We start from the raw sequence: 14,941 nt of genomic DNA on the forward strand, positions 1-14,941 counted from the left end.
GTTAAGATGCTTACCTTTCTGCCTTATTCGAAATGGGGTGGAAACTATTTAGCATTATTTGTGGTAAATAAAAAAAAAAAAAATGTACGAGAATTTGAGTTCCTCTTTCACTTCTGTGGCCCTGGTGGCTACTCCATCAGAGAGCGCCCTACACTCTCATCGTCTAGACGAAATAACCAACACCAAGAACTACGTTTTTAAAAGTTAATTCAGATCGAAATAATTTTGTTTCCGAGAAATGAGGCTTGTGATTCACTGGTTGATGAGAGCGTCTTCTCTCACAGGACGCCATGGAGCTGATGGGCGTGCTGGGGATCATGGTCAACTGCATGCTGATAGGTCTGTCGGGCCAGGTGCACCGCATGTTTCCAGAGATGTCCACCGCACACACTGTTCTGCTCATCATTGTCCTTGAGGTGCGTCTAACCCCCACCTTCCCCGACACCTCTCACACACCCACTATATAATATCTTCTTGTTAACCCAAATCATAAATATTCCAGCCACTCCCCTCCGGCCATAACGAGGGTATGAATTATTTCAGCACGCCATGATTGCGCTCAAGTACGGCATCAGCTACGCTATCCCGGACATCCCTGAGTGGATCGCTACGGAGATGGCCAAGGTAGAGTTCCAGCGACGGGAAGCTCTGCGTCGTTTCTCCACCTCCAACTCACCCCCTACTCGCGAGGACTCCCAACCTTCTTCCCCTAGGTAAGACGCGTGGTTTGTCACGGCCTAGCCTTCAGCACTATTGCTTAGGGATGGGTTTGGTAAGAATCGAGACAATTTTTTTTTACTCTTACTTTTTTCTTTACTTCAAGACTCCCAGGCCTCCTTACCCCCTGAGAACCCTTGACATTCATCTTTGTCTGATTATTGAAGTCACTATAATGCCATTCTGTCTTAACCCCAGCAGGTTTGGGCATTCGATAACGTCAACTGAGTATGTGGATCGAAGTGCCCAGACGGACATTATGTATTGCAGGCGGAGGTCCTTCAGAACATCGCCTACCAGTACCATAGACGAAGACGAGGTCCTTTCTCCGGCCGAGTCCAGCAGTCAGAGAGGGAGTCTCAGCGAAGGGACGGTTGAGATGGGGGAGTACGACGAGAAGAGGGACGAGATGAGGTACCGTGAGCTGGAGGAAGCGAGAATACGACCCATCGTACGTCTGGGACGCAGCATCTCTGCTTGCGAACGAGTCCACCACCGTGTTCCGCGCATCGCCAGAATAGTGAATCAAGCGAGTAATGAGTCTAACGATTCTGAAGATGATTTAGTGACGAAGCAGTTTGATAGCCTGCCAATGCTTTCAGCTCCAGCAACTATTGATAAAAAGAACAGATTATTTCGGTTTTCACCTGAGAGTGAAAGTGTTATTGCACAGATGAAGACCAGGTCACGACTCCTGGAGAAGCCAGACCACACTCACGGAGGCCAATATGCTCAAATTACAAGGTCAGTGGAGTGCGTGTCGGATCCCTCGGGGCACGGACGCTACACTGATGACTCCACAGGACACATCAGTGAGGAGGGCACCCCTGAGAACAGCACGTCCAGTCGGACACCCACACCTCCCATCGAAGAACCCAAGCGACCAACCCACGCCCCTCCAACTCCTCAGGCAGAGCTCCCGCCGCCTAAACCTGTTGCCGAGGAGCCCAAGGAACCATTGGTTCGAAGGAAACCGCCCATGAAATTCTTGAAGCGTGCGCAGAGTTTGTCGTACGTTTTTAAACGCAGCACAAAACCAGAGAAGAAGAAGAGAGTTGTCCGTGACGACTATGCGGCGCTGATGGGATCAAGAGAAATCCAAGGAGAGATGGCACTGGTGCCCCTGGAGAAGCTGGTGTCTATTGACGACATCCAGATGCAGCCCTCGCTCTCATCCTACAATGTTTACGGGGAATAGCCCAGCCTCGACCATCACCGTAACTTACCTCTAGGGTTAATCTCAATTATAAGCCTAAGTGTATGTGCTAGGCCTGCCTGGCTCGCTAGTGCACGCTCAGAGTACATGGGGAAACAGATAACAAAGACCTATTGGTCCAATGGAAAGAGAGAAAGGGCAAGAGAAAGTGTATGTGTGAGTGAGTGTGTGTGTGTGTGTGTGTGTGTGTGTGTGTGTGTGTGTGTGTGTGTGTGTGTGTGTGTGTGTGTGTTTGTGTGTGTGTGTGTGTGTTTGTGTGTGTGTGTGTGTGTGTGTGTGAGTGTGTGTGTTTGTGTGTGTGTGTTTGTGTGTGTAAGCGTTATCCTGTCTGACATAAGAGTGCAGTACACATCCTGTGCTGCGCACGTACTTCTTGTAATTGATATTCATGTCTAAATCTTAGATGGAAAAGTAGAGTAATCAAGAGATAGATACCGTTTTCTATGTTATGGATAGATAATGCCTCTCAGATTACTTGAGCTTGTAACACGAGTAAATGTGAGTGTGCGTGCCATTAAATGTGTGTGTGCGTGTGTGTACGTGGATGATGTGACATGTACGCACCACACAGTGCCTGTGTATCTGTCGCCTCTGTTGTTGCCTTAAATAGTTTTGTTGCTCTTTAACATTAGTAGTGTACAGATCATTGTTTAGGTGTGGGGTCGTGAATATACATGACGTGTATGTGTGTGTGTGTGTGTGTGTGTGTGTGTGTGTGTGTGTGTGTGTGTGTGTGTGTGTGTGTGTGTGTGTGTGTGTGTGTGTGTAACCATGGCTGTCTCCGTATGCATGGGTAAGCTTCAATAGCTTGCTAAAGCTTGTATATGTTTCTAATATTCCATGTATGGTTTGGAGTAGGGTGCAAGACCATGTGTACATATTGAACACAAATATATATATATATATATGATGATAACACCAATAATATATGTGCTCGTCGATCTTCGCTAACACTTCCGTCATCTCCGGCGATCTTCGCTAACACTTCCGTCATCTTCGGTGATCTTCGCTAACACTTCCGTCATCTCCGGCGATCTTCGCTAACACTTCCATCATCTCCGTCGATCTTTGTTAACACTTCCGTCATCTTCGGTGATCTTCGCTAACACTTCCGTCATCTCCGGCGATCTTCGCTAACACTTCCGTCATCTCCGGCGATCTTCGCTAACACTTCCGTCATCTCCGGCGATCTTTGCTAACACTTCCGTCATCTTCGGCGATCTTCGCTGACATTTCTGATTTCTGTCATCTCCGTCGATCTTCGCTAACACTTCCGTCATCTCCGTCGATCTTCGCTAACACTTCCGTCATCTTCGGCGATCTTTGCTAACACTTCCGTCATCTTCGGCGATCTTCGCTAACACTTCCGTCATCTCCGTCGATCTTCGCTAATACTTCCGTCATCTCCTTCAATCTTCGCTAACACTTCCGTCATCTCCTTCGATCTTCGCTAATACTTCCGTCATCTCCTTCAATCTTCGCTAACACTTCCGTCATCTCCTTCGATCTTCGCTAACACTTCCGTCATCTCCTTCGATCTTCGCTAACACTTCCGTCATCTCCTTCGATCTTCGCTAACACTTCCGTCATCTCCGTCGATCTTCGCTAACACTTCCGTCATCTCCTTCGATCTTCGCTAACACTTCCGTCATCTCCGTCGATCTTCGCTAACACTTCCGTCATCTCCATCGATCTTCGCTAACACTTCCGTCATCTCCATCGATCTTCGCTAACACTTCCATCATCTCCGTCGATCTTCGCTAACACTTTCGTCATCTTCGTCGATCTTCGCTAACACTTTCGTCATCTTCGTCGATCTTCGCTAACACTCCCGTCATCTTCGTCGATCTTCGCTAACACTTCCGTCACCTCCGTCGATCTTCACTAACATTTTTGTCATCTTCTTGAATCTTCACTAACATTTCTGTCATGTGTCCAGCACATGACTCAGCCAAGGTCTACACAATAAACTAAGTACTCTACACGCTCTGTTTTCTACGAGCTTCTCCTGACTGTGGTGAGAGGGGTCCCACATGTATACACGATGCTGTTGATGACGGGCAAGTTTAGGCTTTTCAAGCGACTCAAAAATGCAAGTTGGGATGATGGCATTTACCTCTTCATTAACCTTTCATATTTTTCACGTGTGATATGTTTTTAGGGCGACCAAAAAAAAAAGGAAAAAAAAAAAAAGGTGCAACTTACGTTTATAAAAAACGAAAACCTCCCCAAAAACACTATGCCGAGTGTAAAATAAAAGGTGTGTACAAATTGTTTTTTAATAGACATTTACACTCACGGTAAATGGAGGCACTGAGGTGCTGCCTCTTGCCGGCACCTACGCTGCCATCTAAGCTCCCTCAAGTGCAGAACAATGTTTCTATTAGTTTAAAATTATTTATTTACCTTCAAAGAAATCTAATGTTGTACGCAAATCAATGGAAATTGTTGACTGAAAACCTAATACAAAATAGAAAAGTAAATACGTTGTTTTATTGAGCCCGGCGTGAGTTATTGTGGTGTTAGAGAGCTGTGTTGAGCCCTACTTGCGGGAGGGGGGAGGGAACGGCTGCCTTCAACCCTACGTGTGTGGGCCGTCTTGAGTTGTACTGTGAGGCGAGACGGGCGTTTCAGTCATATTGTAGGGGAGGGGGGGGGGGTGTTTAAGGCCGTCTTAGCACTTGTGTGGGGTCGAAGGTCGCCATGAACTATGATGAGGGAGGGAAGACAGTCTTGATCATTGTGAGAGTCGGGGGGGGGGGGGGGTTCTTGACCATTGTGTGAGTGAGAGGGGGGTGGGGGTGGGGGGGTCTTGAGCTCGTGTTGGTGGGGGTTTGGGCCATCTGTCTACACAACCTATGTCGATGTATTTCGTCCTCTCGAATAGTACATCGCATTTTGACCTCTAACTCCCCAACGACCAAAATATGATGTACTATAAATCACAGCGGCTCGCAAAACTGACGGGCTGTCCCGTTTAGGTTAGGTTCCGCCAATTTGGTACATCATTTTTGTGACGTTGTGACAACTAGAGACCGTGATGGATGATGATGTGGACACTGGTAAATGTTCCAGCTATAATGACCAAATTATTGACATACATTCACAGTTGCATGTTATAATGACTGTCAATAATGATCATTATCATCCCTTATCATTTGATATTTGGTTAGTTGAGTCGGGAAAACTGGACTTACAAGTAAGTAGGTTAACACAAGAACAATAAGCCTATTCAACAGTAAAAATTACAACCATTAACATTTAATTGGCCTCTGCAATATATTTTTTCAAGCTCAGTGTGTTTCCTTTCACTTACAATAATAGTGGCCAGGTACACAAGGCTTGTAACCTGACTGCGTGAGGCAGGAGGGTCATGCTGCTCTTCATTTATGGTGACAGCTGCCCGGAGGAAGGCAGTAGTAGCACAGGGAGCAGGGAGTATTATGTCAGTATAGCTCAGATCAACACGTAGTCCACAGGGAGCAGGGAGTATTATGTCAGTATAGCTCAGATCAACACGTAGTCCACAGGGAGCAGGGAGTATTATGTCAGTATAGCTCAGATCAACACGTAGTCCACAGGGAGCAGGGAGTATTATGTCAGTATAGCTCAGATCAACACGTAGTCCACAGGGAGCAGGCAGTTTTCACTTCAGATTAACCTCTAATCGGGATACGCGTCATAAAGACGCACGAGTTCATTTCATATACCATTACAAAACCTGTCTTGACGTATTCCCTAAAAGAACTATAACATCTATTAACTAGCGTCACCCCACCACTGACTGAACAAATTTTGTATTGAATAAACAACTGGTTTCCTATATTGAATTAATGAGAAATTCCCATTATTGTGACTAGGTCAAGTATGTGTTAAACCTTAGGCTGCTAAAAACGCTTATACGCATTTTGCGGTAAGACGATGTATCTTTGGGTTGGGTTATTGGTTCTCAAGCACGCTACTGTGATTTATTCTCTGCAAGAAGTACTTTGATATATCCATAAACAGTGAGGAAGTGACAGTGAATATAACCTAGTTCCTCTTATGAACTTTTGAGAGCAGTAAATAAAGATATCTACAACTGCAATAATCTATCATTTCAATAATTACAGTGTAATTTAATTCAGTTGTTTTCAGGGTTAAGGACTTATGAATATGTAAGATGTGTAGCCGAGAGTAACAGGTAAAGGATACAGAGCAGACCAGTGGCATGCAGTTATTATTATTATTATTATTATTATTATTATTATTATTATTATTATTTTATTTTAATTTTTGGACACATGAACTGCATTATCTCCATTACACATGTGTCATAGTTTTATAAAATGCATGTGCATGTGTTATATGGCTTTTTTCTTCATTACAGGAAGAGAGCTTGCATGCAACCAGTAGAGGCTTATAGTGAGTAGTGATGATGGCATAAGACTGTGTAGCAATAAGTGGTGAAGGTGGTATTAACCAAATATGGAACCTCTCACAAGCTGCAAGTGTTGAAGTGAAGGAACTCATTATGATCAAAGTATAACTTACCAGACACAACTGGCGAGCAACTGAAGGGAACATCCCGAGCAACAACCACCATTAAACACAGTGCAAGAGAGACGTATGGACGGAAACAATGTAAATAGGGAGTTTTATAATCTGAGTGTAATAAGTCTTATCACAAGTGTTGGTATTCAGTCACCAGCAACATCTCAACACTGACCAAGTTGCCGCCTCCGCAGACATCTTCGTTTCTAAAATGTTTAAAGGAATACAAATCTGATAAAAAAAAATTACGAAATGTCTTATCTATTAGAGCACAAAAGATGAAACGTACCCTAAGTATGTAAGTTAAAAGTAAAAATTAAGTAGAGACTTCACAGTGCGACCAACATCTAAGTAATGCCAGACTTTTTGATATTACTGCCGTTCAGGCCAATCACCTTAAACGTTAATAAAAAAATTTAACCGCGAAGCCTCTCATACCAAAAGCATACAGGTAAAAATTATTTCGCTCTTGGCGTTCTCTGTCGGAATTGAAAAAAGTCCCATAGTCAAGGGTGATGTTTCAAGAGCGGGATAAAGTGCACCACTCCGGTTGTGGTCTGAGAGGTCACAGAGGAATAAATTACAGCATTTATACATGAAAATTAAATAATCTTTCATACATGTTTTATATGTGTGTAAATCATGAAGAAATTAACACGTGATGATCACTGTGACAGTGTCAGACCACGAAGGAAGGATTAAGACAGGAATTACCTGTCTTAATGTTTCCTTCGTTGTCTGTTAAAAAGTAGACCACGTAAAAACTTTTATTTTTAAAATAAATGTTTTTATATTTATAACCGAGTCAAGTAAACAATATACTGTATTGTAATGTTGTGTAAAATAAGATAAAAGGCATTTCAACACCACAATACGTAATCATGACATTCATACAATATTTTTTTTAGATTTAGAAGCACAATTTTGTCACTGATTTATAAAACAATCATTACGGAAAAGCAATGAACAATGTGGCTGAACAACTGCGGCGAACAATGTTAATGAACTTGGTGAACTTCACAACTGAGGACAAGGAAAATCTTGAGAATAGTTCAATCTTTCCAAAAAAATATATATCTGATCCCAAAGAAGATTGTGCAGTTTTCCGTAGCATCCTGGATGCAAGTCTTGGTGGTAAACATCTCCATTACATGAAGATGTTGAAATCGGAAGTCTGGTAACATGTAAATGTCTCAAGTCTGGCCCAGCAAGTCTGGTCCGGCGTGCACTAGTGGCAGCAAATAAAAGTCTTGGCCAATGTCAAAACTAAAGTCTGAGAAGTGAGATCCCATAATTTTGTTCCGGTAATGTTGTGATACAAGGGGAATAAATATATTTTTGGGAATTATATTTTCTTGAGGATTTCCTATATTTTTGCAACATTATTGGTTCGTCCTCCAAATATATCTATTTATCCCCCCCCCCCCCATTACATTACTAAACAAATTAACAAATAAGCCTTACACCCAGGTAAAATATTGAGACAAAAAATTAGGGAAGAAATAACAGATAAACACCAATGTTGTAAAAAGCCAAACAAGACAGCCATCTTGACAAAAACATAAACAATAATCACCCATCACAGTCTTAAAGAGTGTCGGAAAATCCGACACCATTTAATAATCATACAGATAATAGCTGTATTGTATAAACAAGTTACCCATAGAAAACGGAACTTGTAGTGGAATTACCATCTAAAGAAAACGGGATATCATCACCACATACTATTATAAACCACCACCTATTATGGTGGGAATTATTCTTAAATACATTAGTCTTTGGACTTTACCATCATAAAAACATCTTATATAAATTAACTTAATTATCAATATTAAAGTAGAGTAAATGTGACCCTTCTATCACTTTCTGAAATCTGGACAATGTAAGCCAGGCGTCAGGGAGGAAGGAGGGCAGCCATTGTTGTTGATACTGAGACCAGAGGCTCACGGGAGCAAATACGGCTCCTGTTAATTTTACTTGGACGTAGTGTTATGGAAACCAAGGGTGTACCATTTTCAACACGCTGTCAACAAATCAAGTTAAGTGTTCTTTCCGAAACCCGTTTATTTTCATTTATGGCCATTAATGTCATTATATAGGGTGACCCGGTTAGAGCACGTGGAAGCCTCAAACTAAAGGTAATTAAGCCAGGTCTTCAATGTTCCATGTACAGTATTTTCTCTGATATAGCTTGTCATATATAGGTATCAGGCTTTACAGCTAGCGCCCTTTTAACAGGTCAAGACGAGGAAGGCTTTGTGCATCAGTTACTGGGTGATGGAAGCTACCTCAAAGAGGATAATTTGGTGTCTACACCCTAGTTATACCTGGTGGACTAACCTGCTGTACTATAAGATAAGGAACCTCTTCAATGTATGTAGTCTAATACTGTAGTTTGATTGGCTGCATATATATAATATAAACCCCCCCTAATGTGTAGAGGATCGATTTGTGAGATTATGAGATTATTGCAGAAATACAGTCCACTTATCATTATACAAATTGCTATCGAAGTATATAAATTAACGTAAATATAAATTCATATAAATTAAATAAATATAAATCTCACAGGTCGGTTCCCACAAAGAGGACATCAACAAGGCAGCCATCTTGACATATATACAATAGCTATGTTTCAACTACTACAACTGCTGTTAGGAAATTATTTTTTCTGACTTTAAGAGAAATCAGAATGGTCAACAAATCTAAGGAAAAATGCATGGCCTAAGTTTGACCAACAAGTGAAATTGACACTACAGTTGTTGGCGCATACAATGTGGGTCAATGCTGTTATCACATGCAATATGGCTCAATGCTGTTGGTACTTAAAATATGGGTAAATGCAGTTGCAACATAGAATATGGCTCAATGCAGTTGCCACATAAATGTCTCAATGTTGTTGGCACATCTAATATGGCAAAATGTTGTTGGTACATGCAATATGGCCAAAGATATTTAAGAACAATACAAACACGAGAAGGTATTCATGTGGTCAACAAGTATCTAGAGATGAAAGGGAAATAATTACAGTGAATTTGGTATTTAAGAGCATAAGTTGACCGGTAAAGTGCAGAAGGTCTATTGACCCTCTCGAGGTTGCTCCTATATATATATATATATCCCCCCAATCTCACTCCCGTGACACAGAGACTATCTATATCTTTAAGAATGTATGTCTGTCCGAGGTTGGAGGCCAGACGCTTCGGGCTAGCCTCACCCAACTATGCAGAGCCAATGGCCTGGGGGTACAGAACGGACATAGGCTATATCAGGGTCGGATTGTCTTAAATATTTTAAGGAATAATAACATTTATAGAGTCCCATCCGATTTTTACAGAATAAAGTGGGAAATACTTAACGTTTCCCATAGAATTTTACAGTATTTCACAATAAAGTGTCTGAGAGAGATGTGTTAGTACTTGTTATTTATAATAAATTTCTTGGGAGAAGGGGAAAAGGTGGGAAGCACGGGTGGGAGGAAGAGGAGGAGGACGAAGTGGAGAACCAAGGGAGGGGAAAATAGGGTGAAGAGGGGGAAGCATGGAAAAGGAGATGTAAGAGACCCGGGTGCAGCCTGGTACTCCTGTGTATATATATATATATGACCCCGCACTTCGCCCAGATAGCATCACAATATCCCCCAGGAAGAGGGACAGACAGCTGGTGTGGAACTACACATGTGTATCCACCCTGGCTGACACCTGCTACGTGCCCGTCTAACAATGCTCGAGAACAGCACAATATCGCACTAAATCCCCCGCTCCATACATTGGCACAGAACATGAGGATAAGGTAAGTACCATCTTACCACCACGACTGGAGATTATGCCTATCTTGAGGTTATCTTGAAATGATTTCGGGGCTTAGAGTCCCCGCGGCCCGGTCCTCGACCAGGCCTCCTTTTTGCCTAATCTCCAGTCAATTTACAAGATAGTAACACAATTAAAACAAAGGTTAATTACAAAGATTCACTTAAGTACACCACGGGGCTCGCTCTGAAGGACACAGAGACACGGGCAAAGAATTATCTATGAAATACCATCGTCCAAGTCCCTCGCAACTGGGAAAAACTAACAATAAAACGCTATTCACTTCTCACTAACATACAACACAATTTAATAAAACTATGTCCTACTTAAACGGATGAAACAAAAAGACTTAACCTAATAGGCCATCGGCTAGGTGGATGACAGTACCATCCTCCACCTTGCACTGGGAACAACTGAGGCTGAGGCAGATATATGTTGTTATAGGTTCGGCTACTGGGAACAAAAAGTTCCAAGTAGCACGGGCTATGGTGAGCCCGTACTTACCTGGCACAGGAGCGGGGCTGTACTGAAGGAGAGATACTCCCTCCTTACATGGACGCAGGTGCAGTGTTCGAACATGAATTTCATTCCGACGCTTAGTTACCTAGTAATTAACAACTATACTATCTTTTCCTAATTCGTTTGCTTAGAACTGTTCAGCAGATCTAAGCTGGTGATTAATTGAACAATAATTTAAACAAAGGCAACAGTTATTACTAGTACAGCATAACTAACACAGTACATTTTCCCCTGCCAAGTGGTAGGCCTGGGATGCAAGCTAGTGGCCTGCCACCTGCATGATAAACCATTAGTCATGTCTCTACCTCAGGCTACTAACTGGCCATACCCTCCCAATGGGTGGCAACATTGATATCTAATCACATACAATAGGTTTCTTTACTGCAACTGATAGGTACATCATTGTACTGAATTATTAACCTGAGGCGTAAACACGTTCAAGTTCAAGTATGTTTATTGAGACAAGAGAGATATACATCTCAAAGGGATAGAGTAACTTAGGCTATTTCTACCCCCCTAATGACGTGTAAACAGCATGGCCGCCATTATATGCTGGTTAGCATTGTATGTGTGTGGCCACGTCTGTGGTAGAAAATAATAATAAAAAAAAAAATTAAGGCGGGGCTTAAGCTGCCGCCATTTATGGTACTAACCCCACTACTCTAAACTTACACTAGGAAGCTCAAACATACTTGGCCTTCACCGCCATCATTAAAGCTATTACTATACGAATCCATAACGCTGTTAACAATCTCTGAGTCAAGCAACTGCAAGCAACATCCTTGTATAATTCCCTAACCCCACTACCCATTGATAAGGTTGATACTTGCTAATCCCCGACCTCAGGTCACCGGCGCTTAAACTGCTTACAATACCATCTCGCTCCAACTGGCTATGTTCAGCGTGTCTTCACATATATAACCCACACAACACACTACTCTAAGAATACATGAATGCTCCTTCCTACAACACATATATAATAATATAATATAATACTATACACCATATAAGGCAACGCATAACTCCTTTATTCCTTCTTAAATGCTAATCTACTTCATTTCCACTATTAAAAGTTAAGAGTCCGTTATTTCCTTAACTGGAAATAAGAGGTTGGTAACAACACCTCTTATATACACCTCAGTGCTGATGAAGCAGGTGGTGCAGCCAACCTCAGAGAAACAGCAACATCAATCAAGTACAGGCGACTGGAAGGTCATTACACCTTTGCTTTCATATCGTCCGAGACACTAGGTCCCTGGGGTAGGAGTGCCTTGGGCTTTCTCAAAGAATTGGGTTCCAGGCTCGTTGACATCACCAGAGACTCAAGGGCTGCCAATTTCTTGTTTCGGAGCCTTGTTTCCCCTTTGTGGCGATCCAGAGGGGAAACGTCTGCTGCATCCTCGGTTCCTGTCCGGAAGCTCCAAGAGATCCATAACCTTTAAGCACTCATTGTATTAACAAATGTACATCTTGTAACCTTTAAATAGCTAATAAAGGAAAACACAAAAGGAAGGAGGGGGTGGTAGGACAAAATAACATGGAAACTGCACTGTAAGGGACCTAAACATCTCCTCTAATGTATTAATGTGTGCTTATCCTCTGAGCTTCAACGAACTTTGTTTCAAGGACGATTCACTAGCTTACACCATCACTAGATACAAATGAAGGCTAATAATAGTACTATGACTCTTTTGGGTTTAATTTTGAACTGTGTCCCCCTCGTCCTGTCTTCCCTTATCCAGAAAAGATTATCTCTGTGCTAGTCAGCCTCAGCATCTCCCGCGGAGTGAAGATGTCACTTTTGGTTCTCTCTCTTCATGTGGTCAAGTTGAGTACCCTTAAACTGTCTCCTTAACTCTGCTATCTTATCTCCGGCACCAGTCTCCTGGTCAACCTGTGGATAGTGTAACATTTTGTGTTCTTTATAAGATGAGGACTCCATGCTGGAGCTGCACATTCTAGAACCTGGGACCTAATATTATTATTAATAGTGATAATGATACAGATTTCCATTGTCGGGGACAGGAAGCCTGCACTTCGGCTTATTTCGAGTCTCCCGTAAATCGAACTATTGACCTTCCTCAGTATGCAATCCACAACGTTGCCTAACTCCCGGGTACCTAATTACAGATAGGTGAACAGAGGAATTAAGTGAAAGGAAACGTGCTAATAATTTATGACCTGCTTGGGGATCCAATCTCGGATCCCAGATTCTGCGTCCAGAACGTAGACCACTCTACTACAGGGCCCATATACGTTGTATTTAAGGGTTGTAATGATTCACTGCACACTTGACGGGTGTCGGGGTCCTGCTACGCAAAGGAGTGGACTGTGTTTGTGAACATCCATTTATTTACTGACCAGACTCAGTGGTCCCTAACCCCAATAACTGACCGACGCACAATTAAATCATCCACAGCATCACACCAAATCAGTTCCAATTTAATGGTTGTAATATTGAGGTAACGCAGGCGGTGGAAGAATAAAAGTATGGTCGCGGCTGGAGGCTGGGAGGGCGGCTGAGGGCGGGGAGGGGCGAGGAGGGCGGCTGGGGGCGGCTGACGGCGGCTGAGGGCGGCTGGGGGCGGCTGAGGGCGAGGGTGCGGGTGTCAGCGGCAGCGGCCACCCTTCACCTGCACGCCGCCCGTCGCGCTCCCTCACTATTTTATTTTTTATTGCTTGCAATCGACGCGTTCCCACTTGTAAAATATTTTTCCTCGGGCAAGTCTAGAGTGCAATTTTCTTTTGCACTGAATAAAGCATTTATATATATTTTTAATAATGAACTGAATCTACCTCTAAAGTGTTTTAAGGGTGATATTTTTTAATGCTGTCGTCCAGACAAGCGTTAAAATGCTTTAGTGTCTCCTGTTCCTTCTGGCGTTCTCTCTCGCATGTGTCCCAGAGAATGTGGGGGACACGTTTACCAGGGGTCACCAAACAATTCTTCCTCCAACTACTCTAGCAGTCGACAGACGTGGCCTCTGGAATATGTCTGTATATTTTCATATGAGAGTACAGGAGGTGACTCTTGTTGGCAGGCTTAAAGCTTTTAATTTCCATAGCTCATCTAAAATAGCCTTACTCTACTAGATATGATAATTTCTCTCTGACACTTGGTCTTCATTACATGAGATATATACAAGAGTTGTTACATTATTGTACATGGAATACGACCCCCACAAAGAATCGTTGTTACAACCAAGTACCCGTTTTACTGTTGAGTTAAACAGAGGCTACAGTTAAGGATTTGCGCCCAGTAAATCCTCCCCGGGCAGGATACGAACCCAGGACAAAGCGCTCGCGGAACGCCAGGCGAGTGTCTTACCACTACACCACGGAGACCGGTCACATCATGGGAGATCACCTCATTGTAAATTACTATCCTTCCCTTCCCATCCAAGGTGTTCAAAGTATGCATACCCATGCTTCAGTATGAAGTAAAGTACCATATACTTTAAGCGTGACTGATGATGCGGTCATAGAGCGCCCTTTCTCCCAAACCATTTGCACAGCTGGCCGCCAACAGCCCGGCCTCCCCTGGTGCAGCCTGGAGAACAGTTGTTGAGACAGCTGGAGACAGTTCCTACCTCGGGCGTGGAGCGTGTGGAAGTAACTCGACCTTCACCCTTCAGACACAATTGTTTGCCATAATCCTCGCACTCAAACGTGAAAATATATATATCCAAAGTTGACACGTTAATTGTAAATGTCATCCTTGATTACACTCGGCTCCACCCGACAAAACTGTGACGTGCTTGTAGTCGTCTAGTTGTGCTTGCGGGGGTTGAGCTTCGGCTCTATGGTTCCGCCCCTTAACTGTCAATCAACCGGTGTACAGGTTCCTGAGCCTATTAGGCTCTATCATATCTACATTTGAAATTGTGCATAGAGTCAGCCTCCACTACATCACTTCCAAATGTAAAAACAATAGTTTACCTTCAGCCTGAACTATATCGGTGATAAAATGAGAACTTTTGGGTTAAAAAAAAAAAGACTGACTTAATGTCAGTCTATTTTTCAGTAGGAGCATTAAGACTGAGTCTTAATGCTCCTGGCAGTATATAGGCCTTAATGCTCATGACTCTATATCGTGTTGATTCATTCAAATGGTGTGAATAATTCGGATTAGCTTTAAGCTTTCCTG

General features: G+C 42.9%; 2 protein-coding genes across 6 annotated transcripts in view; one reads left to right on the plus strand and one right to left on the minus strand.

The window, feature by feature from the left end:
* wwk (white walker) overlaps positions 1–7,811 on the plus strand; it is a 273,471-nt gene extending 265,660 nt beyond the window's left edge. For 3 of the 5 annotated variants that reach the window (XM_069310668.1, XM_069310669.1, XM_069310670.1), the window contains 3 exons: positions 285–416; positions 544–713; positions 988–4,416. In XM_069310668.1, the coding sequence (XP_069166769.1) occupies positions 285–416; positions 544–713; positions 988–1,915 (1,230 nt within the window). In that variant the 3' untranslated portion in view covers positions 1,916–4,416. Of the gene's footprint in view, positions 1–284; positions 417–543; positions 714–987; positions 4,417–6,302 lie in introns of those variants that run through there. The other 2 variants (XM_069310671.1, XM_069310673.1) reach the window with 1 other exon arrangement.
* The window catches only part of LOC123767758 (choline-phosphate cytidylyltransferase B), a 664,019-nt gene that overhangs the window by 354,868 nt on the left and 294,210 nt on the right, over positions 1–14,941 (minus strand). The gene's annotated exons all lie outside the window — the stretch shown is intronic.

Source organism: Procambarus clarkii, chromosome 67 (genome assembly GCF_040958095.1).
Source record: "Procambarus clarkii isolate CNS0578487 chromosome 67, FALCON_Pclarkii_2.0, whole genome shotgun sequence".
Lineage (NCBI taxonomy): Eukaryota > Metazoa > Arthropoda > Malacostraca > Decapoda > Cambaridae > Procambarus > Procambarus clarkii.